Raw genomic sequence first — 23,610 nt, forward strand, 5'->3', positions numbered from 1 at the left:
TACATTTGAAATAGAAATTGAAAGAGTTCAGTAACAGAACGTGTGTAACAACCACGCTTTTTTCAAGTACGCTCACTGGTTTTACTTAAACAATAACATCTAAGTATTTGGTGGAATTTAAAGATAACGTAGAAAAAAGAATCAGGCTGGAGTAGATCTGCTGCACTATGTCAGACACAGGAAACCTTCAGCTGGATGACCTGAATGAGCTGCAGGTATCCAGGTTACCTGTCGTCACTTTGAGTTGCACCAAAGGAGCTGGAATGGACTCAAAGTGTTTCCTGCTGATTATGCAAACAGTCATGACTTTGATTATACCGACTGTGCCTGAATGTATAACTTTAAACAGCTTCTTGGGCATCTGTTCATTGGTTTCCTTCATTTTTCTTGTTTTTATAAGTGAAAAAGGAACAGAGAAGCCCACCTGACACCACGGCTCGCTGACGTAGTGTCCGTAAGCCTCCCGGCCATCCTTGTCCTCGGAGTGATGGAGGGAGCGGGCGGTTAGTGGATATCCTGGAGGAAGATTCTCGAGCAACACTTTAAACTTCTTGTCAGTCAGAGCCTGACTCGGTGTGAGAGAGAGGTTGGGAGGAACTTGTCACGGCCGAATCAGGAAAACGGACGCAAATGCAGACGGAGACACTTATGAATGTGATAACAACACTTTATTTATAAGCTGTGGAGCAACACTTAAAGGCAATCATGTACTGTGAACTGAGTCCCATAGACAACAATGATGCTAAGTTTAGCTAGTAAAACAGTTTGCTAGTGTAGCTGCTGACACTAGTCTCATTTCAGTTTGATGGTACAAACGTAACAGGAGTGACATTATTGATATTTTACTATATACACACTATTTTGGAAAAAAGAAAGCTCAGTGGTGGAATCAAATATGATATTTCAGTCCAAGGTATTTATTTCTATTTCATATCATTTATGACTCCTGTGTGAAAGCTTTAGTTATATTTAAGGACAATATCCCCAAAATAAAGTCAGAGATTTGATCCTTGTGTGTTTCAGATAAAATGAAGACAAACTGATGCAGTAAATATTCTTTTATTGATGAGAAAAAAAAAGTTTTTTGTTTTCTCTTTTAATTTTGAGATTTTTATAGCTTTTTTGCAACTTTAATCTCAGTTCTTTTTCAAACCTGGCTATATATATTTATATGTATAAAACCTTAAAAGAAGTTAACTTTACCTTTTTTAACTAAGTAAATTTTAGGTTCATAGAAATATTAGTTTTCATTTGTTACTCGCAATTTTATTTTTAAAATTCCCTTAAACATAATTCATTTATTTTATTTTATTTTTTTTTTGATTGATTGCTGATTGATTTTGGCACTTTTGGTCCGCCACACTGTGGCCCCGCCCTATCTCGGTGATTGACAGCTCCGCGTCCCTGCCTGCGTCGCTCTGCCCGGCCTCCGCCATCTTGCCTCTCCCTGCCTGCCAGAAGCCGAGTGCGGAAGTGGAAAACGGCAGTGTGCGGGGCTTAGGGTTCCGCCTGTGGACGGCCAGCCAGATCCTCCAGCCGACACAGCCAGCTTTCCATCATATCTTAACGGTTTCGTAGCGCGCCAGAGACCCGGGGGGCAGAGATGGCTGGACGGTTACCGGCGTGTGTTGTCGACTGCGGCACAGGGTAAGCTGTTTAGTTCGGACCGCCGTGCAGGCAGACGGGCAGCCCGGGGGCTGAGGGGGCTGTCAGTGTCAGCAGGGGCAGCAGCCATGGGTGTGTGTCTGTGTACACTCACAGCTGGGCAGCGAGCGAACATGCTAACAGCGACTTATTACTGCTTATTATCGGGAGCTTCAGGGTTAGTTTAAACGCCTTCCTGTTCTGGTTCTCCTTCCTGCCGCTCAGGTGGTGTTTTCTGGTGCAGACCTGAGGCAGGAAGGGTTCCCCTCATTCATCTGGAGCTGGAAAATCTGCACCTCCGCTCTCATGATAATATCTGATGCTAATAAGATAAAATTTCCTTTGCTTGTGTTTGCTCCCACTTTTTAAAAAAAAAAGATTGTAAAAACGAGTGTAATTCATAAATCTCTTTGCTCACTAATTTGGGATTGAGCATGCGCGGTACTACTTCCTACACAGCCTACACTTCCTCATTCACGTTTTTTAGTCCATATATGGTCGTCTCTCGGCATCCGAGCGTGTTTTTTTTTTTATTAACTTCTCTAATTTCGCCTCTTTTACCGGTCCGACGATTTTTCTCATAACGACTTGATCTCGCAGATAAAAACATCTAAAACTTTGGCATCGGATGTTGTGTTAGAGGACCGAGGAAAAAAAACAGAGAAAGACAATCTGAGCTCCTCCTGCAGCTCCTTGCATTGATCAGAGTACTGCTGTGCAATGCTCTTGGAATTTTGGTATCAATCCCATAAAGTAAATACAGGGCTAGCTTTGCAAATATTAATGCCGATACTTTTAACTTATAAAGCCAGGTTATGTAGAGGAGAGCAGTCTGTCATCAATTATGAGATGAATCATTAATTTGCAAATTCTGAACGTATTTTAATCACCACCAAATCACTGTCATTTTTACTTTACACAATAACTAGCTACAACAGAACAAAACACACCTTTCTCCCCTATCCTGCAATCACTCTCTGATTTATTTATTTATTTTTTAATTTGGTTGAAGCTAACAGATTTTTCTCACATGCTATCTAAGTATTACAGCCATGTCTATAAATATTTGGACAACAACACAGTTTTTTTTATGAATTTGTAGCTCAACACTGCCATGATGGAAATGATTTTGTATGCGTGGTTTTAATGGAAATGCTGTGTTAGGTGTCAACAGCCTAATTTTGGGTGCAGACTTTCTGTTAGATGATGCATTAAACCATGCATGACATTTGAAAAATGCCGTTTCCTTTTCTATGAAGGAGGAAGGAAAGAGTTAGAGTCAGTATTGAAACATGGTCAAATTTATTTTAGTCTTGTGGGATATGAGAATGTTTTGTCATTTTCCAGGCTCATAGGTAATTGGAAATAAAATAAAATGTTAACAATTAGCTGAAGTTTTGGAAAGGGATGATTCTGAAAGATATTGTTCAGCTGTACTGTTCCCTTTTGGGGACTTTGGGGGGGGAAATGAGGTCAGTCCATAAGTATTTGGACAGTAAAACAACTTCAGGGTTTTTTCCTGCTTTAAAAAAAATGTTGACATCCACCAAATAAATGCTGGCTCTTCACAGAAGGAAAATCACCAAGACTGTGAGAAAAATGTAGCCTTTTTACTCAAGCTGAAGTCATACTCATGTGCATGGCCACCCTGAAAGGACACTTTGGAGAAAGTTTTTATTAAAAACGTTGTTACTGTTGCCACTCCAGTTCATGTGAAATGAAGCAGTCAGGATGTGCTGAAAGTTCTACAAATCTGAAGAAATTATTGCATTAACTCCCTTGGAACTGCTGCCCCTTTCACACGCTGCAAAAACTATAAATGAAAGGATTGTTTTTAATGATTGAACCACGCGATGAGTTGTAAAGATGAGCAGGACTGTTTTCTTTTTTTATGAATGAGGAAGGAAGGCGTTAAAAAGTCTTTCTGTGAATTATATTTTTAAACCTTTGCTTTTTTTGTGCCCTAAAAACATGTTTACAACATTAAAGCTGACATCATTTCCATAATGCTGCTTCATAAATGCTGCATGATGCATTTAAGGGCAGATGTTCTTTAATATTCCTGTTTGGGACATGCTGCAGGTTTACAGTTAAAGGTGATAGAAAAAATACACAAAAGTGTTTAGGGGGGAAAATAAAAAAAGAAATTAGGATGGTTTTCTGAGGCGAAGGTTTTGGTTGTTGGAAGCATCTTGTGTGTGTGATTATACACACAAGAACAGTTGATCTAATGTTTCTGGTCATTTGATGAACAAAATGAATCTAAATGTGAAAAGAAAATGATTACAAACTGGTGAAAGGTTAAAAGATCTTTGGTGGGCACCACAGGGCATTCAAAATGCACCAACTGAGTCGTGATAGGAGTGCAGCTTTATGTAATGGCTTGTTTGAAATATTAAAATTGACTGTGCAGCCATTTTCAGAGGCTCAAACGCTGCAAGAACGTGAACAGTAACAAACAGAGGGAGGTGTTTTTTATCCTAACTACCTGCAGCCCTGGCTAAAAGGTGCTGCCGGTGTGATAGGTGTGCTTGCTCTGTTAATCTGGGCTAAACGTGCCATGCATTGCTTGCATGTGGAGGCTTGAACTCGTCACAGTGCATACAGCTCGTATCAGCAGCCTGCCTATCCCCTCAGGTTGTTAACCAATCTACTGCAGCGAAATCTGTGAGCTAATTTCTCCTCAGCGAGCAGACGGCTTCATAATAACCCTCACGTTCCACTTTTATACCCATGCAAACCTCTGACCAGAAGAAAGAAGAGTTTTCTATTTTTCCAAGTAGAAACTTTGCGGCGGAAGCACACAGTGCCAGCTGTGGGCAGATGTTTTACAGCTCTGATGGGGCTCAGCAGCTGCCTCTGACTAATACAGTGACCGCTTCACATCCTTTTACACATCATCAGGCCTCTGAGTGGCCAAGATGATGTTATCAGATTAGACTGAAAGAAGCTCAGTCACAGTCATACTTGTTTTTTGGTTTTTTTGGACACCAAAGCTTCCTTAAAAAACAATCGCAGGTGTTGCAGCTGAAGTTTGGGTGGAGTCTTCTGTCTGAAGCAACCTGTGGGGGTCTCCTGTCATGAGTTCAGCGGTGTCATAAATAAAGCTCATGCTGGACTTAAAAACTGTGTTTTCCAATGAAAATAAAGGATAATTTAGCTAAAGGCAGCATGAAACCTGCAGCTCGTGTTGTCCTGTGCAACGATGTGTCCGCTGTCGTGCTGGGTGACGTGCTTTTTTTTTTTTTTTTTTTTTTTTTTTTTTTTTTTTTTTTTTTTTTTAATTTAAAAGCGTGTCTGGGCAGGTCAAAGTAGGCAAGCTAGGACGGCTCTGTGGAATGAAGGTTTTCAGAGGACTGTTGTTGTTACACATGTGATACAGCTGTTAGTGTTTACGATTGCCAGCACAGGGTTTTTCATTTTTAGCTGTGTCCAAGGCAATAAAACCCTGAATCGTGGTCATTTTTGTGATGAAATTTTGAAAGTTTATTTTCTTTAAATAAATGGGAAGTTGAGGTTTAGGAGGTGGATCAGGTTAGTGGTTTTATTGGTTCTCATTTTTCTCAGAAGTTTAGTTTTCTAGTGTTTATTCACACACTTTTAGTTTTAAACAGCTCTTTGTGTCGCAGAATAATGTTTGTGTGAGTGTTACTCGTATCATAAAGTGCTTTGAGTGCTTGAAAAACTAGAGAAATGCAGTATTAACAGAGTCTGTTTACCATTCAAAGTTTGAAGCCATCACTTGTAGCATGTGTCAGATCATCATCATTAATAACTCTGTAGCTGTGACTTTAACAACATGAATGTGACTAATTACGCACTGATGAAGGAAATTAAGTTGCACAACATTTTTTATGGCAACTTTTGTCAGCTCACTCTTTTCCTTAATCAAGCAGCATAAATCTTTAAGGTTTCCTCAGAGACAAACAGCTCCAGTGCTTTCCAAATGGCGACCCTTGGGATTTTGTGTCAGTTAAATATTATCACTGTAAGCACACAAAAAGTAATGAATGATATTCAAATTTACTGCATTGCTGAAGACCGTTTGCCTTCTCCTCTCGCTGTCTGAAGCATACACTCTGGAAAAGATGAACCTAGCTTCCAGGTATCTTAAACGATCACTTTTTAATGGCCACTAGGGGGCGAGAAATGTGTTTGCAAAAGGACTTCCAGTCCTAGAAAAGTCTGAAGACCTCTGTAAACACTTGCCTGACTAGTGACTGTTGTGACGTCATGTCCAATGTTAAAACACCAAGATGGTGACGACGAAACTGCTTAGCTCAAGTTTGCGTAACGGGATGTCAGTGGGTGATGTCATAGCAGCTATGGGATACATTGCTGCCTGATTCACAGTCACTCATATGTCAGCAGTGCTTTCCATGAGCGTTTCTGCTGCTCTTTCTTGGCCTGACTGAGGTCCAGAGGGATGCTGCTCACTCACAACGACACGGTAAATCAAATCCTGCTTTATCATCCTTTGTGACCCTGATGATTCTAATTTACAACGCAAACATCCTATTTATAGATTCAAATTCACTGAGGTCATAGCTCACATGAGGTGATTTCCCACAGACTCACGTCACTGTTTTTGACTTGGAGATAAACTTTCACAATGCAATAAAGGCAAAAAATATATTTTGAAATTTTCATTCATTGTTATGTTTTTTTTTTTTTTTTTTTTTTTTAATTAATTAATTTTTTTTGTGAAAGGAGCCATTTAGGATGTAAAACAAACTGAAAGCACCACACTTACATTTCATCACGAAGAAAGAAACTGTGCGTTCACCGCGCCTGTTCACACTTCTTCTCTGTTTGGGCTCCACCAGCCGAGAAACTCGTTGCTAGCTTTGTGTGGTGTTGGTGCAGGTGAAGCTGTCTGCAGAGCAGCCCTCAGTTTCAGGCTGTGGTTTTAATGCTGTGGCTGGTGGGTGCAGTTATCTGTGTGGCTTAAAATAACTTTGACTAAACCAAAATTCATGCGATAAGCTGCATGGTCTCTTAATAACTCTGCCTCAGTTTGTCGCTGTGAGTGTCTAAAGTACAAAAATCTGAGCTCATGTTAAGTAAAAATATTGAGTCTGCTGAGTCTCATCTGACAATTCAGTAAAAAGAGACACGGCAGACATGGTGACATCATACAGTAGGTCTCCAGGCTCCAGGAGCACAGGTTTGGTGGGTTTCCCTCCGAGTTTCTGCTGTGCTGTTTTTTCTGGCTGCACCTTAAAACAAATAAAAATCTGTGCTGGCCAGAGCTCTGTTAATATTTCAATGTGCTGTACAGATAAAGTGTGAAGATGCCAGATAAGATTTTACCGTATAACCAAAAGTTGTTGAGCTGAAGCGGAAAAGAGAGAACTGGGTGGTGTTTTCACTCTTGCCTGTCAGCTCGTACCTCTTGCTGTCAGAGGACTTTAACTTTATTTGACCCCAGAAACATAAATCAGATGGTGGAGCACATCTGCCTAGCTGTGAAGCAGAGTTTCCCTTTTTGTCTCCCAGCTACACAGACATGCGTAGATCTGCAGAACATGTGGGCTTTCTAACGGGGATTTTTATTTTTTACATTTTTCTTGCACATTTTTCACAAGTTATCAGGACGATTTAGTTATTTTTATGTAAAAGCTGATGTTTTCTCACAGGCTTTGGCAATGAGATCAGACAAAACAAGCGGTTAAAAGCGGGTTTTTTTTTATTTTATTTTTTATAAAATTTCTATGTTCACCATCCCAGCCGGTTTCTTCTTAATCGTACATCTCTGCTTCCTGTCTGTATTTACTCTACACAAACTGCAGCGTTTCCTGTGCATCAGAAGGTGCTGTGCAGGAAAAAGAAACCTGTGATTGGAAAGGAAACTCAAAAGCCATCATAACTGTCTTGCAGGGTAAATATTCTAAATAGATGTTTGTTCCTGGATAAATCTCCTGAGGTTCATCGTCTCATTTTTAAGGAGTTTCAGTGAAATATTACAGCAGCTTGAGGTCAAACAAATCTAATGAATTCATCTGTAGGTGAAAAAATTTAGAAAATATGGGAGGAGAAGTGATGACATCATTGAACATATTTTGTTCACAGTTCAATTTTTATTTTTATAGCCATAGTTCAGAACAACAGTTGCTTAAAGGTGTTTTATATTGTAAGGTATAGACGGTACAATCAGATGATCGGCTGTGAGTAGCTTCTGGTGACTGTGGGGAGGATGAACTTCACGAAGAGCACAAAACCTCAGATAGAACCAGGCTCAGAGAGGGGCAGCCATAAGCTTCAGGCTGTTTTAGCAAGTTCCCATTTTACTTTTGGAAACTGTAGAAGTAAGACAGCAGTCTGAGAGAGAAATGCTCTGTTACGATAATAAGATACTGTGAGGTCTTTAAGAGTTTGAATGAATGAATTCCAGTCTAGAAGTAAAAAGTACATAAACTAATTTTTCAACATCACTCTGAGACGGGGATGTTTCTAATTTTTCTAACAATAATCATCAAATGAAAGAAAGCAGTCCTACATTTTTAATTAATCTACACATTGAAGAACATATACTGGTCCAAAATGACTAAAAGATTCCTCACAGTATTGCTGGATTCCAAGGTCATGCCATCCAGAGTCAGTATGATTAGCGATGGTGTTTAGATGTAGAAAATTAGGCCATTATGTCTGTAAAAGGTGCCTGTAGTTAAACTAATTTATTAATGTAAACTGGTCTCGTAGGTAAATATAGGTGGGTATCATCTGATTAGCATTTAGTTAAATGTTTATTTACATTTAAATATTTTTTATATTTTAATAATATTTGTTCCTGATTTCTTATGAAGAAGATCAAAAGCGAGCAGCCTCATATGAATCTTGTCTTTAAAGTTGGTATTTGAGTCGTATTTTTAGCACATTTGTTGTGCCATAACTTCAGCGTCTTTGAGATACTGCTGATGTCCTTCCGGCTCCTCGTTTTGCAAAGATGAATTCAAAGCAGCCACTGTTGTGACCAGGATGTGGTTTGTTTTGCCCGCGGTGCTCTGGCATTCGTCAGCAGGGTCCTCTATCGGTCCCTCGGGCCTTGTGTGCAGGAAGTACAGGAGCCCTGAGTCGGGATCACATCTGGTTCACATGTGCCTGCGAAACATTGTTCAAACAGAGGAGAGACGGTTGTAAACTCAGTTCTTTGATGTTAAATCTGAAGGTGTGCTCTCTCAGGATCAGCCATTCTTAAATCTTAAACATCTTAAGTCATTTATCATGCTTACAGATTCTCTTGTACTGCAGCAACGCTGCAAATGCAGCTGCCCGAGTTATATGAAAGACGCTTGATTTCCTTGACAAACATAGACGAACATAGTTGACCAATACAGCATGAATGGCTCTTTCAGGGGGCTCCCATTAGCAATCCCCAGAGTCGCTGCTGCTTTTGGCACCCACCCAGTGCGCCTGAGGGACAGTGACGCCATTGATCAAAACGATAGGGCCAGAAATAATCTTTACTGAAGGAAAAAGGCCTCGCATACAAATGCAGTTCCAACAGACTCGATGTCCACGACGTGCAGCCTGTTTCCCTGTAGTGAAACTGATTGTTGTCTGTTGCAGTTACACCAAACTGGGGTATGCAGGGAACACAGAGCCACAGTTCATCATTCCATCATGTGAGTATTTTGCATCCTACGTATTTAAACCAATTCCGCCAACGGGCCTCTGCAAATGTTTGACATTATTCCACTTTTCTAATGTCTTTAGTCATAAAATACACCAGATTTTATCAGTTTATTTTCTTTCTCTGTTTAATTCTCTCTTTTCTCGTCAGGTATCGCCATCAAAGAGTCGGCCAAGGTCGGGGACCAGGCCCAGCGTAGGATGATGAAGGGGGTGGATGATTTGGACTTCTACATCGGAGATGAAGCCATAGACAAACCCACGTATTCCACTAAGGTACGAGACCTTTAGAGGAATGCAGAGAATCCCGGTCGATGTGAATTTCATCTAAACAAGGAGAGATTGGATATTTTATCAAGGCTCAAGCTGGGCTACTTGGTTTTGGGGTGCATCGTGTAGATGTTTCTCTGTACCCGAGACAGACTAACAGCTTGTGAAGAGGCAGACTCAGGCAGCGCTCCTTTCTATTTTTAATTTGTGAGAACTGCAGGCTGAGCTGGACTCCCAGAGCTAAAAAGTGGGATAGATGAGACTGTAGGAGTATCTAAATTTAGTGGATGGTCTGTGACTTTGCTGAGGGTTCAGCTGTTGAGTGTTTGGAGGCTGAGGAAGGAGAGCTGCCATCTTTAGCTTCCCAGAATAGGTTTCTGTAAAGTCACTAATGTCACTCATTAAACTGAGCTTTGTTGCAACAGTGGCCCATCCGTCACGGCATTGTGGAGGACTGGGATCTAATGGAGCGCTTCATGGAGCAGATCATCTTTAAGTACCTGAGGGCCGAACCTGAGGACCACTACTTCCTGTTGGTAAGAGTCTTAAACACAGGGCCTCTCCAGTGATGTTAAACATTCAGTTTAACTGCAACAGTCACTTCTTAGAAAGATAAAGATAAATGAATTTAATGCTCTGCCGTGAATATGTTTGAGTATTTGTAGATCTGTGTTAGTGTTTTTGATCTGCAGAGTTTTACTGTTAGGTCCAGACTTGAGTCTAACTGTACCACATCCTGTGTTTGCAGACGGAGCCTCCACTGAACACACCAGAAAACCGAGAGTACACTGCCGAGATCATGTTCGAGTCCTTCAACGTACCGGGGCTCTACATCGCTGTGCAGGTCAGGCTCCCTTACCCTAGAGCTCTAGTTTGTTTAACTGTGGAGGCATGTTTGTGTCTTTATTTTGCAGTGAAGACTAGAATTAATTCAACTGCACAGGGGGTAACTTTATATAGGAGTGTAAAGTTTGCAATAATAGGGTCCTGGAAACTTTATAGGGCAGGTGGCTCTAGCTGGTAGCTGTCAGCTAGTTGGCCTCTGTGTGCTGTTGGAACCATTTGGAACATTTTTAATGATGTTATTCATCAACAAAAAGGCCGCTGTGGGGTTAATTGTACTAACAGGCCGTACAAAAAGTCTGCGCTTCAGATTACTGAGTGAAATTCTGGAGTTTTATTTGCACTAATTAGCAGGTATCTGTTCCTGTGTGACGCGCCCATACTGATACTGATATCTCAGTGTGAGATTCAGTTCAACATAAAGCAAAACTTGAGATTCTGAAATGTATTTTACTTAAAATACTTTTAATGTAGCGTTTGTTTTGTATGTTCTATTATAAAGACACAAACGAGCCTCCGTATGTGAACAGAATATGATTGTATATGGAGGAATTTGAAAGGTTCAGTTATAGCATGTCTGTTTTGATATCATATCATGTGATCATGTGACCATGTTTAGTTCACAGCAGTGTGTCACGATCACTAGCATTGCTGAAGTGTGAACATACTGTGAAGTGTGTGACATTCCCGTGTGTATGTGTGCGCGACAGGCTGTGCTCGCTCTAGCTGCCTCCTGGACATCCAGACAGGTCGGGGAGAGGACGCTGACGGGTACCGTCATCGACAGCGGAGACGGCGTCACCCACGTCATCCCTGTGGTGAGTATACAGATCACGCCATTGAAGGACACTCATCCCTGAGCTGCACTTATTTTTGTTTTCTGTTCATTAGAAGAAAATAGAAAGTTTCAGAGGGAAAGCATCGACAAGACAACCGAGAAATGTTTTGTGAAACATGAAATGAAAGTGATGGTTTGAAAGTTTAAAATTAAAACATTTCTGATTCAGAAATGAGACGCGTCATTTCTGATCTGTTTACCCACCTCAGTTCATTTGAAGTAAAGACAATCATTTAAAAAACATTTATAAATCGAGCAGTGGAGGGTCTGGTGTTTCTTTTTTGCTCAGTGAAGGTAAAATGGAAACAGAGCAGAGTTCTAGTATAACTTCCAATGTGCACGAAGAACCAGCAACACTTTTGTTTATAGACCGAGTTTATGTGATTGGTGTGTTTCGACATGTGGCTTTCATTACTGAAGTCGTGCCTGAAAGCTCTGCTCTTTTCTTATAAATGTACCTTTTATCATTTTTTTTGTTCTGTAATTTACTGTTTATGTGAAAATGAAACATATTTTTTTGCATTTCCTCGTAGCTTTTCCCTGTTTTCCTCTTTTCACCAGGCTTCTTAACTGTTTTTTCCCCTTTCTGCCTTCAGTGTGCACTACTACCTTATTGCAGAACCTCTTTTATTGAAACGATCCATCTTGATGTGTATATGAGATGTGAGATGTCGAGTTTCTAATATAAATCAGAAAACAAAAGTCCAGAATTTAATCTGATATCTTAAAAAAGCAAACAGTTTCGTAAATGCGTTTTTAAACCTTTGGAGAAACTAACCACTCACATGCATCTACTTCCTGGTTCAATGACTAACCAAACCAAATGTTTTCTAGTGTGTGCTTTAGGAGTTAAATGGAGTTTAATGTCATGTGTACAGGAAGCAAGTACACTGTTTTTGTTCATTAAAAAATGCTCCTGTGCTAATTTTAATCAATTATTTCTACAGCGTTTTAATTGATTGCTGTTTTCATTATGGTCATTTGTAACTGTTAATAAAAACAGATGGCTTTCATTTACCTGTGATGCAGAGCAGCAGTGTATGTTTCTTTGAAGTCTTATAGACCGTGTGCAGTGTTTATATATTTTTCCATTTTGCTGAGTAACCGGATAGTGCCGATTTTAAAAAGTAGGGCAGAGTGTCTCGGAGGCTGGAAGAAATTACTCAGTTTGAGGAAATGTGCTTGCAGAATTCGTTCTGAGGCTGAATCAGCGAGTCTGCTGAGCACGCTCACGTCTCCGTGGGGCCTCGCAGATGTGATGGAAAAACACATCCAGCTTTAGCCGCTGGAATCTCTGTTTGGTTGCAGATTGTATGACATCCTCTGTCTTTCTTTCTCCACCTGTCCCTTTCTCTTAGGCTGAAGGTTATGTAATTGGCAGCTGTATAAAGCACATTCCCATCGCAGGGCGAGACATCACCTACTTCACCCAGCAGCTCCTGAGGGAGAGAGAGATCGGCATCCCGCCGGAGCAGTCGCTGGAGACGGCCAAGGCAGTGAAGGTACAGCTCCAGCTCCCACCGCCGCCTCTGCGGGGGAGGCTGTTATTATAGTTATTCAATGTGTCAGCAGTGGCATGCAACATGTTGGTCTCCTGTGGCTGTAGAGGCTGAAAGCATCCCCTCGCTCTCTCTTTGCTCTCACACACAACACCACGCTCAGTGTGGTGATAATGTTATTGAAGAATGTTCTACTGACAGTCATTGAAATATCATTGTCATACTGCTGAATAGCTACAACAAAGACAAACTGCAGCATTCAAATGCAATATTGTGTTTTAGTGTAAAAGGATCGGCAATTTTCTGTTTCTGTGCACAACAGAAGCTGAACGCTGTTTAAAAAAAAAACAAAAACAGCAGTATGAGACTAATTTCACTCCTTAGATTAAAATGCTTCAGCTGAAAAAGAGCCGGGGCACTCGAGCTCCGTTTGCTGCAGTGACAGCACCGGACTCCGCTGAATTATTTTTTTAAATCAGGGAACAAAGTGGGACTGCACTGCATTTATCTCACAGCGACAGCAGGTGGCGCCATCAGTCTGTCTCATGCAGCAGGCGTCCTTCACACACAGTTTCCCTGAAACTCAGCCTGAGACGATTCCTTGTGGGACACAGACGGCACACTTCAATATTTTCTCTGTTTTTTGCAGCTAAATTCGTGTCTCAAGAATTCATTATTTTTTCCTCCAATTAATTTTCCAACTTTCCCGGTCACGGATTGACGTGACTTTTATGTTAATGCTCTTTCTTTTATTTTTCCTCCCTCTGTCAGTCACTATATTTTCTTGATTTGCCCCATTTCTCCATGTTTCCTCCATGTTTATTAAACAGCTTGTTATCCAGGACTTTGTTCTGGATGTCAGGGGCCATTCTTCATTACCCCGAAACAGAAAACAAGAAATGAAGTGAATTGAAATAATTAACATTAGCACTGTCTGTCGTGCATATTGCCTATCGTGTCTGGAAATGTTAATTCTGGTGCCTCCTGGTGTGCTGGCACCGTGTACCCCAGTCCCTGCAAATCAAAATAATGAGTATGGGGCGCTGTTAGTGCTGCACGATTCAAATGTGTCGGTGCCTAATGTCCCTATCACTCCGGCATTACAACCCATGATAATAGAAGCTGTGACACAAATAGAGCCGCGATGATTAAGTTGGCAGATTCTGCTTTCTGTGACCTGATATAACACAACTTTTTCCTGTTGCTCTGACCACCAGGAGCGGTTCAGCTACGTGTGCCCGGATCTAGTCAAAGAGTTCCAGAAGTACGACACGGACGGCTCCAAGTGGATCAAGCAGTACACCGGCATCAACGCAATTAGCAAGAAGGAGTTCACCATCGACGTGGGCTACGAGCGCTTCCTGGGACCCGAGATCTTCTTCCACCCAGAGGTCTGTCTGTGCCGTGCAAATCATGAAACGCAAATTTGACCTGCTGTTTGTCGCAATTGGGTGCTGAGACATGTGGGAAATTGTGGTGTCAATATAGGAGTTTATCAGGATTGTTTACACATGCACTTAAAGACAAAATGTTAAAGTTAGATGTTAAATTAAAGAAAGGGAATTTGTGAGTTTGTTTACTTTACTTTGCAAGTTAGTAAGCAGCTAGTTTGACACACAAAGCTGTGGGGAAACCAGTGTGTGTCCTGCTGTTATGCTGCTCTGCTGCAAACTTGCAGGACTGTAAAGAAACAAGTCTGAGGTGTTCTGCTGGATAAACTATTAAAGAGCCCAAAAATTAAACAAATGAACACACGCCCCCAGTCCCACGACATTATTAGGCATGCACAAAGCTCTGATATTTTGTTATGGCTGCATTAGGGTGGCTTGTGAATGTTTTTTGCTGCTCATAAATGCTGATTAGGTGGCTCTGCTGTTACCTCAGTGAACCACCCGTGGTAATTAACTGCACATCTTTGTTTTATACTTTGCTGTTTGATGGCTACATTTAGTATCTACCTCCACGCTGCACCCGATGACATGTCGACCTTGTTTCTTCCTCCTAGTTTGCCAACCCGGACTTCACCCAGCCCATCTCCGAGGTGGTGGACGAGGTCATCCAGAACTGCCCCATCGATGTCAGGCGTCCTCTCTATAAGGTGAGCTGACACGCATGAAGACCAAACATCTCAAAGAGTGGAAAAAATCTGCAATTTTGTAAGACTTATTCACATCATGCTGCTGTTGGGGGGGGGCAGAGAACTGAAGCACATGCTCCTGTTTGTGCGTTTGATGGGTTGTTCAGGTAAAAAAAACAACAACAACAACAAAAAAAACAGGTCAAAATAAAAAGATTACAACAGGTGGACATGACACTGGCTGACAGAACAGATGGTGTTCACCATGCTGAGCTTGACTGTTTTCATGAGCCCATGGAATAAAACATGTTTGATATTATCCCAACCCCATAGTGGGAAAAAGACAGACTTAACACGACCATTTGGCACCAAACTATCGAGGTAACAGGAGCACGGCACAGCTTTAGCAGACTCACAGCTGTCACGTTACATTTTCACTCCATTTTATCATAGCCAAAAAATTATCCAATAAATAGTTTCTTGTATATTTATATTTATAGAAAATTGAGCAACAGTGTGATTAATGTTTATTTTTTTATTAGTAAAAATCATCTTTGTTCAGCATGTGTGTGTTTTCTTTTTGGTAAATCGCTCCAAAATGACGTAAATTAAGGTGGAGAGTTTCCAAAAAGTTCAGTTACGCAACTGTTTATAGGATCATCGTCTTCATTAACACCATATCCATGTTTAATCTTTAAATATCAACATTGGCATGAGTACAGGTATATCTCTTAGAAAGCCAGTATTACTCAGTCTTTTTAAGGGTCTCATGGGAATATTTGTTTAGTTTGAAAGAGACAGGAGTGAAAAAGTAAGAACCACAAGTCTTGAAATGTTTTTTTTGTTTTTTAAAAGCTTTTATTAAAACAAAATCATGTGACGTGATCATTTGTTGGGTTTTAATGCATTTTGAGTTCAGTTTGTAAGAGTCGTACAGGCCGCTGGTCGGCTGCAGGTCACTGGTGTTAAGCGTTTGTGTGATTTTTTTTTTTTTTTTCGTAGCTCTGTAATAGCGGCGTCCTTTTTCTTCCACAGAACGTCGTCCTGTCGGGAGGCTCCACCATGTTCAGGGACTTTGGGCGCCGTCTGCAGAGAGACTTGAAGAGGACGGTCGATGCCCGCCTGAAGATGAGTGAGGAGCTGAGCGGAGGCAAGCTCAAGGTGAGCAGAAAAAATGAATTTACACTGGGCACGGATCGATAGTTCTCAATCAGCTGAATTACAAAACGGCACACAGGTTTATTGAAAGTAGATGAACTGATTTCAACAGCAAATTTCTCCCTATAAAAATCTAATGAGGCTTAAAAAGATTTGAAATATTTCAGGCTCAGGTATGCAGGGCACAGTTTTTTTTTTATAGCTCCATAGATGCTCAGGTCATAAAGGTGATTCGTTACGAGCGGACCTGCAGCTGTAAATCTACCTCAGACGGTAGAGGAGCAGCAAGCAGCGACTGCAGCTAATTTAAGGCGGACCAGAATGTTCTGAACCTCAGAATAAATCTCCTCGGTGTGCGTAAGTAGAGCAGGAGCAGGTTCAGGTTCAGCAGAAATGTCCAGAACCTTCTTTAAACACTTATTTAAATCACATGCAGACAAACTTTTAAGATTTAAGTAATACCAACCTCCTAACTGTTGATTCAGGGTTCTCTTACTGTACTAAAAGCTTTCCAATAGCTGTTGGAAATGGAGTTTTTCAGTCATGCCAGCTCACGTGACCACAGTCTAAACTTAAGTGAATAAATGTGCTGGTATCAGAGCGATCCGTCACAAATTTTAACGTCTTTACACTGAAACCCTTCCAGGCCACACGGTTGCAAACTTGTTTGTTAAGTATAATTTTGCACCGTCCTGGACAGCTGGTGGGATCAGGCTTTGTGAGTCAGGATTAGAGAGATATCAGATCAGCAAACTCTTCCTTTTACTCATCTGTGACAAGGTACTCCTGACTCTCTTCTCCATCCACCCCGCCTCAGCTGGACTCTGTTCTTCTCCTCTCCTGTGAACCCTCACAGCTATTTGTCATTAAAAGGTGGAATTACAATTACATTCAAGGAAAACAGGATAGGATCTTCTTGGCCTTGATTTTGGGAAGTTGTTTCAGTTTGATGTCACTTGCTCGATGTCGTTATCCCACATTTATTTATATTAAGATATAGTTGACACACTAAGGAGCACCAGCAATCACAGGTTGTATGTAGATGTTGTCATCACCTGGTTTATTTGTTACATGGGTTGATTAGTGGTGGACGCACCGTAGAAACCACACCCGTATGTTATTGATGGATTCCTGTTCTGCTCAGAAAAGCCCAGTAAATGTGAAAATATTCACAAGTAAAGCATCAGTTACTTTTAAGTATAGTAACTTTTAAGTACTAGTAACTTTGGCTAATTCATAAAGGTCTGAATATAAGGCGGCACTTTCTTTGGTTTATTAAGCTCCAAAAACAAAGTCTTAAACACTGATTTAGATTTTGAAAACATTGAGAAACTGTCAGTCAGGGTTCGTGCACGGTTGCACGGTTTCAAATATAATCTGTGGTGATCAAAGTGACTATTTCTTGTAATGTCACTACTACAGAGTCCTCCCCTGGCTGCATTCACTCTGTAGCTCTCTCAGCTTCTGAAATAATCTTTCCTCTGTGTTTCCTCCGCAGCCCAAACCGATCGATGTCCAGGTCATCACTCATCACATGCAGAGATACGCAGTGTGGTTTGGTGGATCAATGTTAGCATCAACTGTAAGTATTTCTCATGTTATCATCATCATCATCATCATCATGTGGTTAAACTTTATTGCAGGAGAAGGAAATCTGCTTTTAGATTCACCCGCATGTCGGCTTTGCTCCCGTGTGGCATTTAAGGCCACACGCACTTTAGTTAAGCCCTCATTTATTGTGTCGTTTCTTTTAGTCCCTCTGAGTGGAAGTGAGTGCTGTGGGTGGTTGTGACATTTCATTATTCTTTTTCCTCCCCTGTCTCTTGATGAGTTATTTGTGTGAGTGAGGCAGATAATTTTATCAGCAGGAAACGAGAGTGGGAGCGGAGGTCTGACAGCTGATTCACCAAAGGCTAATTGATGTTAAAAATCGAATAATCCGATAAGAATAACAATCCTTTTCATGTCTCAGGATTCACAGTTAAAGAAAGTTTTGTCGGATAATCACAAACATCTTGAGTTTGTACCTCGACCCCTGTTTACCCCCGCGGTTTTGTCTAAATTTAGAACCAATATATCGATCAGTCAAAATCAAACATCACAAAGGAGTCGTGCTTTTAATAAATACACTCCAATTCAAACCCACTCCAGCACACGTACAGTTCAAACCTCAAACAGTTAATTAAAGAAAAACGAAACTAAGATAAAGCCACAGACTGTATGTAAAAGATGGAAGTACTTTTCAGGTTTGTAAAGTGAAACCTGAGTTTTGAACTTTAAAATAATTTGCACTCTGATCTCTCCCTGAAAAGTTTGAATCTTTCTGCCAAACATAGTAAAGTCCTCCATCAGCCTCTGTGTATTTATTACACGTCTGCTATATTGTTATTACAACAGCATTCTTTATAATGACCAGCAGGGGGCGACACTTCTGTTTGCATAAAGATTTCCAGTTGTGTAAGAGAATAAAAATACAGTTTTATTCATCCCAAATTTAGGAAATGTTTGTTCCAGCAGATGTAATAGTAGTAGTAGTAGTATGGTCATTTATTACAGTCTGCGAAGATCATCCATAGAGTTGGCTAATGGTTTTTCAGTTAAAGGAGAATGGACGGTACCATAACTCGCCTGGTTGAGCAGGTCGCCGTGTCATTTCCTGTCAACTCTCTGTACTTCCCTGTTATAGAAATAAGCCCCCAAAATCTCATACTTTTGTCACGATAAGCTACTTTTACATTTTGGAAGCTTTTGTGTTTTTGTGCTACTGGATGTTTCACATGAGTTCAGCACCGTGTTTCATCCATGTTTTCAGCGATAACTGTTTAGTTTTCCACCACGCCTCCTGTTTCAGATCTTTGGCCGCTGATTGTTTGCAGTATTTTAAATGTTGACAAGCTCCTGTTTTGTGTTTCCTCAGCCGGAGTTCTACCAGGTGTGCCACACCAAAAAGGACTACGAAGAGATCGGGCCGAGCATCTGCCGCCACAACCCCGTGTTCGGAGTCATGTCCTAACTTTCTGGAGTTTTGCTGGCAGTAGGAGGGTGGGGTGGGGTGCGGGTGGGTCTGAGGCAGTGATGTTAGGCAGCGCTTGGTGGCATGTGGAGGTGTGTGCAAGAATCCAGGAAAAGGAGGAAAGAAAAAAAAAAAAAAAAAGAGCCCAGACCAAACAGACGGGCTGGAAAACGTGTTGTGAATGTTTTTCCGTTTTCTTGTTTCTTTTCTTTTTGTTCTTTTCATAATGAGGGAAAACAGTCTGTAAGCCAAAATGATTTTAAGACAATTTCTGGATCTGTTGAGTGGCGATGATGATGACGGTGTTGGTGGATGTTGGTGGGATGGTATTTTCCTGACACCAGAACATTATTTATGCGAATAAAACGCGAGCCCAGGCGAGATCTGGTGACTCTCTGAGATCACGCTTAGAACATATTTTTGTCCTTTTTTTCTTTCAGCTTCAGCATCTGCCTGTCTGTTTGCATCCTGGGAAGAGCTTGTTTATATTTCATACTAAAGTTTTTATATGTAAAACTTGGGGAAATCAGGGGTTGAAATAATGTTACGAATATCAGTGCCAGCGAGAGACTGTTTTAATCCTCGGTGCAGCTTTGATACGCAGTATTTACTGAATTCGAGTAGGCGTCGTCCTTTTATTCCCCGCGTCCTCGCTGTCTGCCCTCTCATTCTTCACACACAGACCACGTCAGGTTTCCAGGAAAGAGAAGTGAAACTGAATAAGGATGACTGTCAGATCAGTATTGTTAGACTAGAAGTCTTTTTTTTTTATTATTATTAAATACCAAATTATGAAAAGAATGGGATTTGTGTATTTAATGCAACATTCCAATAAAGGCTCAAATTTGTTTCTAAGCCCTGCTGTCGTCTTTGTGACTCCTTATTAGAGTAAAGCTCAAGTATCCATCTCAAGATTAAGAGGTGACTATGTTAAACTATTTTTAATCCCAGATCGGTCAAAATAGAGTGGTAATAGAAACAAACCCTCGACTGACCACAGTCTTCTCAGGTTTTGGAGTCTTTTAGTCACCCGCCTTCAATCACTGCTCAATCCAACTAGCAACAGTCCCCCAAGGCTTTCCATCTGTGGGCCCAAACAGGCCCCTCCCCAGGCTCAGCTCCAGGATGGTCTAGGTGAGGTTCCTTAAATCCAGTGGTGGATCTATAAAATCTTACATGGGTGGGGGGGTGGGGGCAAGGGAGGACTAGGGAGGGTGACATGTGAAAATCCCCTATATGTAAATGGAGTCCACATATATGCCCCGTGTCCTAGCATACACGGGGTTTGGACCTCTAATGAAGGCGGCAATATGAGAATCAGTGATGGTGTCAGTCTTTGACCAAGTGTCAAGTCTTTTTTAAGAAGAAAATAAAGCCTAAAAGTGACTGTTCAGCAGCATCCCATCAGGTAGGATGGAAAGAGATGGAAATGGAATTATTATAAGCCAAAAGATTAAGTAAAGACCTCACCTGATCATAAAATCCAGGATCTGATTTTCCATTTTGAGGCCTATAAGAAGTAATGACTCTCATGATAAGAACAAACCACCTCAGATTCTGAGGGTTTTATTACCATCAAACGTCAGGAAATAGAAAGTTCAGTAAATCACACCCCAGAAAATATCCTTAAAAAAAACGCTCTGAACTTCTGACCTTCAAAACTTCCTTTGGCAGAAAAAGTCAGGTTCACTCGGCAGTTGTTCCAAGCACGAATCCCACAGAGCGGCGCGTGATGAGGAAGCTGCAGCAGTTTATAAAACGTGACACGTGGTTAATGTCTGTCAGTGGCAGTCTGCTGCCTCCAAGATTGACTACTGACACGTCCTTCCTATCAGCCAATTTTAGGTGGAATAGACTCTGGCCTCCTGCAGACCTGCACAGCAAGAATTCCCAACAGGGCAACGAGCCCCCTGCCGGGGGTATGCAGAGGGATTACGGAGTCGCTGAAACGGCATCAAAAATTGATTGTGTGCAACATCCCTCATCAGTCCACAAGATGGACACCCAAGTAACTCTTTGCCTTTTTCTTTCATGATGATCATGATGATTATAAAAAATAAAAAAAATCACACACCTGCCTCAGCAGCCCACTGCACACATTTATCAATACCTGATGACGAGAAGATAACTTTCAGTAAATACATTTAAAAAGTAAAAGTAAAAAGCAAAAGATTTTATTTCAATTATTCATTTTAAAAGAACATCTTAAAGGTGTTTGTTGTATTTACCCTCTGCACAAACTAAGTAAAACTTACAGTCACCACCAGGGGGCGACATTTACCAGAAATGTTTCGAAGGCCAGCACCTTAAAGCCTGAGGCTATTTATGGTTCTCTGCTGGAAAATGGTGTTCTGTCTCCTGTAGGTTGTGGGGGTGAGGCTACCCCGAGCAAAGGAGTTTAAATGTTGTGGATTGATGGTGAGTGATGCTGGATGACTGGCAGATTGGTGGAGCATCAGCAGGAATGTGGGCGTTGTACTGGAGGGTTGTGGTAAAAAAGGCAAAGCTTTTGTTTTACCAGTCCAGCTACATCCCAGTCCTCACTTATGATCATAAGATTTGTGTTGTCTTGCAGTTTCCTGGTAGGCGGAGTTAGTTAGTGCAACTGGTCATTGTCTCTGGCTAGGCACTCCCAGCACCATGTTTTCACTTGGTTGGCTTTGGGCTGGTTATTTAGATTTTTACTTTCCACAACCGTGTACAGCCGACATTTAACCAACTGCTGCTGACGCACTGATAAAGCGCTAGCACACCTCATAAAGTTAATCACGTTTGCTGCTTTTAAACTAGTCAAGTTTGTTTTGAGTTGCATCTCTCTTGTTATTTATCATGCCTCTTCAACTTTAGTTTGTGTTCTTTTTAGTCAGCAACAGTTTGCGCTTTTTGTTTTGTTGGGGTATTTTCCAAAGAGAAAAGTTTCATCTCACATTTTCTTGATGGAATGTGAGATGAGACTTTTGGGGAAATATTCTCCGGACTGATGGAACAAAAGCTGAAACTTTTGGAAGGTTTGAATCTCATTATATGTGGCGTAAAAGTAACTCAGCAATTCATAAAAAGAAGATTATAGCAACAGTCAAACATGGTGGTGGTAGTGTGATGGTCTGAAGGTGCTTTGCTGCTTCAGGATATAGATGAATTGTTGTAAATGGTGGAATCGTTAATTCTGCTCTCTACCAGAAAATCCTGAAGGAGATTGTTTTGCTTCAGGACATGAACTGATGGCTGGACAATCATCAGAAACACACCAGCAGGTCCACCTCTGAATGACTCAATAAATAAATAAATGAATGAAGGTTTTGGAGCGGCCTAGTCATTGCCTAAATTTAAATCCAGCTGAATTCTTTAGTGTGACCTCAAACAGGAGATTACTCTATCGCAACTATTGCAAATGTCTGATTGCAGTTCTTACTGCCAAGAATGGCACAACCAGGTGTTGGGTTTAGAGGGCGTTTAATTTTTCACACACTTCTTAAAAAATGAAATCATCATTTAAAGACTACATAAGACAAAGATAACCACAGTAAATATGTCAGTGTTGAAACTTGTTTGATAATCTGAAACATGAAAGTGTGACATAAGCAAAAAGCTAGGAAAGCAGGGAAGGGGCACATACTTTTCACATCACTTTATCGCTTCCATTTTGCTGTGAAAAATGATGTCTGGATGCCTGTTTAGCTTGCTGCAACTTGACACACAAGTAGAAGAGGATGGATGGATGGATTTTCAAATGTGCCATCTTCTTTTAGCAAACCTTAAAAAGGTTACGGGCGTATTTTGGGTTCATGGTTTTCAGCTTTTTTAAAATCTGACCTTTGTTAAAATCCCCAGTATCTTTGCACAAGGCCATTCTCCCTGCAGCCAGCACACTGACTTTAAAAACTGACTGCTCACTTGCCAAAATAACCAAAAATACTGGTTTCATTTCTGAGTGTTTTTAATGTTTTGGTACATCAGTGTCAGTGTGTTGTGCTCAGGTGTCTGGGCACTTTTAACTGTGTACCGGAGCTGTAAATCTGTCCTCTTCAAATTCCAAAAAAAATGTGTGAAATCTACGCATAACGCAACAGCCTCTATTATATCTCCAGACGGCTCAGCGGTTTTTCTCAGCTGTCACTTTGGTCCTTGGGAACCAGTTATTAAAGTCTTGTCTTCAGCATTTGGATCTCTTCTGTGCGAATGACAAATAAACTTGGAGGCAAAAGCTTCATCTAAATGGAGGGGGAGGGGGGGGGTGTCGCACCCCGCCCATGCACTTAATCGTTTCTCACTGAGAGTCAGACAATACGGCACAACACCAGGTAGAAATCTGCATTTAAATGGACTAATCCTCCTGACAGGAAGTCAATTTGTAAAAAAAAGAAAGAAAAAAGAGCTTTGCAATGGTTTTTGTGTGGCATTGTTGTTAGCAGGCAAGGACGCATCAAGCTTCTGACATCTGCATTAACCGGACAGGGTTTCTGTTTACAGTGCACATCTCCTAAGGCAAAGTTTAAATGAATTCTTGTGTGATAAAATATGCAGTGTTTTGCTGTGTTTGGAGTTGGGAAAAAAATGTCTTTGGAGAAGTTGAGCTTTTTGAGTGGTGTCAGTCTTTCTTTCAGGAACATTAAATAACATACAGAGACGTAGTTCC

General features: G+C 41.0%; 1 protein-coding gene across 1 annotated transcript; it reads left to right on the forward strand.

Moving 5' to 3' along the window:
• Positions 1-1,434: 1,434 nt before the first annotated feature.
• On the forward strand, positions 1,435-19,829 carry LOC120730877 (actin-related protein 3-like). The gene is made up of 12 exons (XM_040027444.1): positions 1,435-1,647; positions 9,214-9,269; positions 9,428-9,552; positions 9,972-10,082; positions 10,295-10,390; positions 11,100-11,207; positions 12,586-12,729; positions 13,944-14,117; positions 14,732-14,824; positions 15,839-15,964; positions 17,460-17,543; positions 18,879-19,829. The coding sequence occupies exons 1-12, from the start codon at positions 1,604-1,606 to the stop codon at positions 18,972-18,974; spliced, it is 1,257 nt and encodes a 418-aa protein (XP_039883378.1). The 5' UTR covers positions 1,435-1,603; the 3' UTR covers positions 18,975-19,829.
• The last annotated feature ends 3,781 nt before the right edge of the window (positions 19,830-23,610 follow it).

The sequence above is a fragment of the Simochromis diagramma genome, unplaced genomic scaffold (genome assembly GCF_900408965.1).
Source record: "Simochromis diagramma unplaced genomic scaffold, fSimDia1.1 OVJJ01000343.1, whole genome shotgun sequence".
NCBI lineage: Eukaryota > Metazoa > Chordata > Actinopteri > Cichliformes > Cichlidae > Simochromis > Simochromis diagramma.

Coding starts and splice junctions, on each gene's coding strand:
- LOC120730877 (XM_040027444.1), top strand. CDS start 1,604: ATGGCTGGACGGTTACCGGCGTGTGTTGTCGACTGCGGCACAGG. Junction 11,208..12,585: donor TCACCCACGTCATCCCTGTG/GTGAGTATACAG, acceptor CCTTTCTCTTAG/GCTGAAGGTTATGTAATTGG. Junction 14,825..15,838: donor TCAGGCGTCCTCTCTATAAG/GTGAGCTGACAC, acceptor TTTCTTCCACAG/AACGTCGTCCTGTCGGGAGG.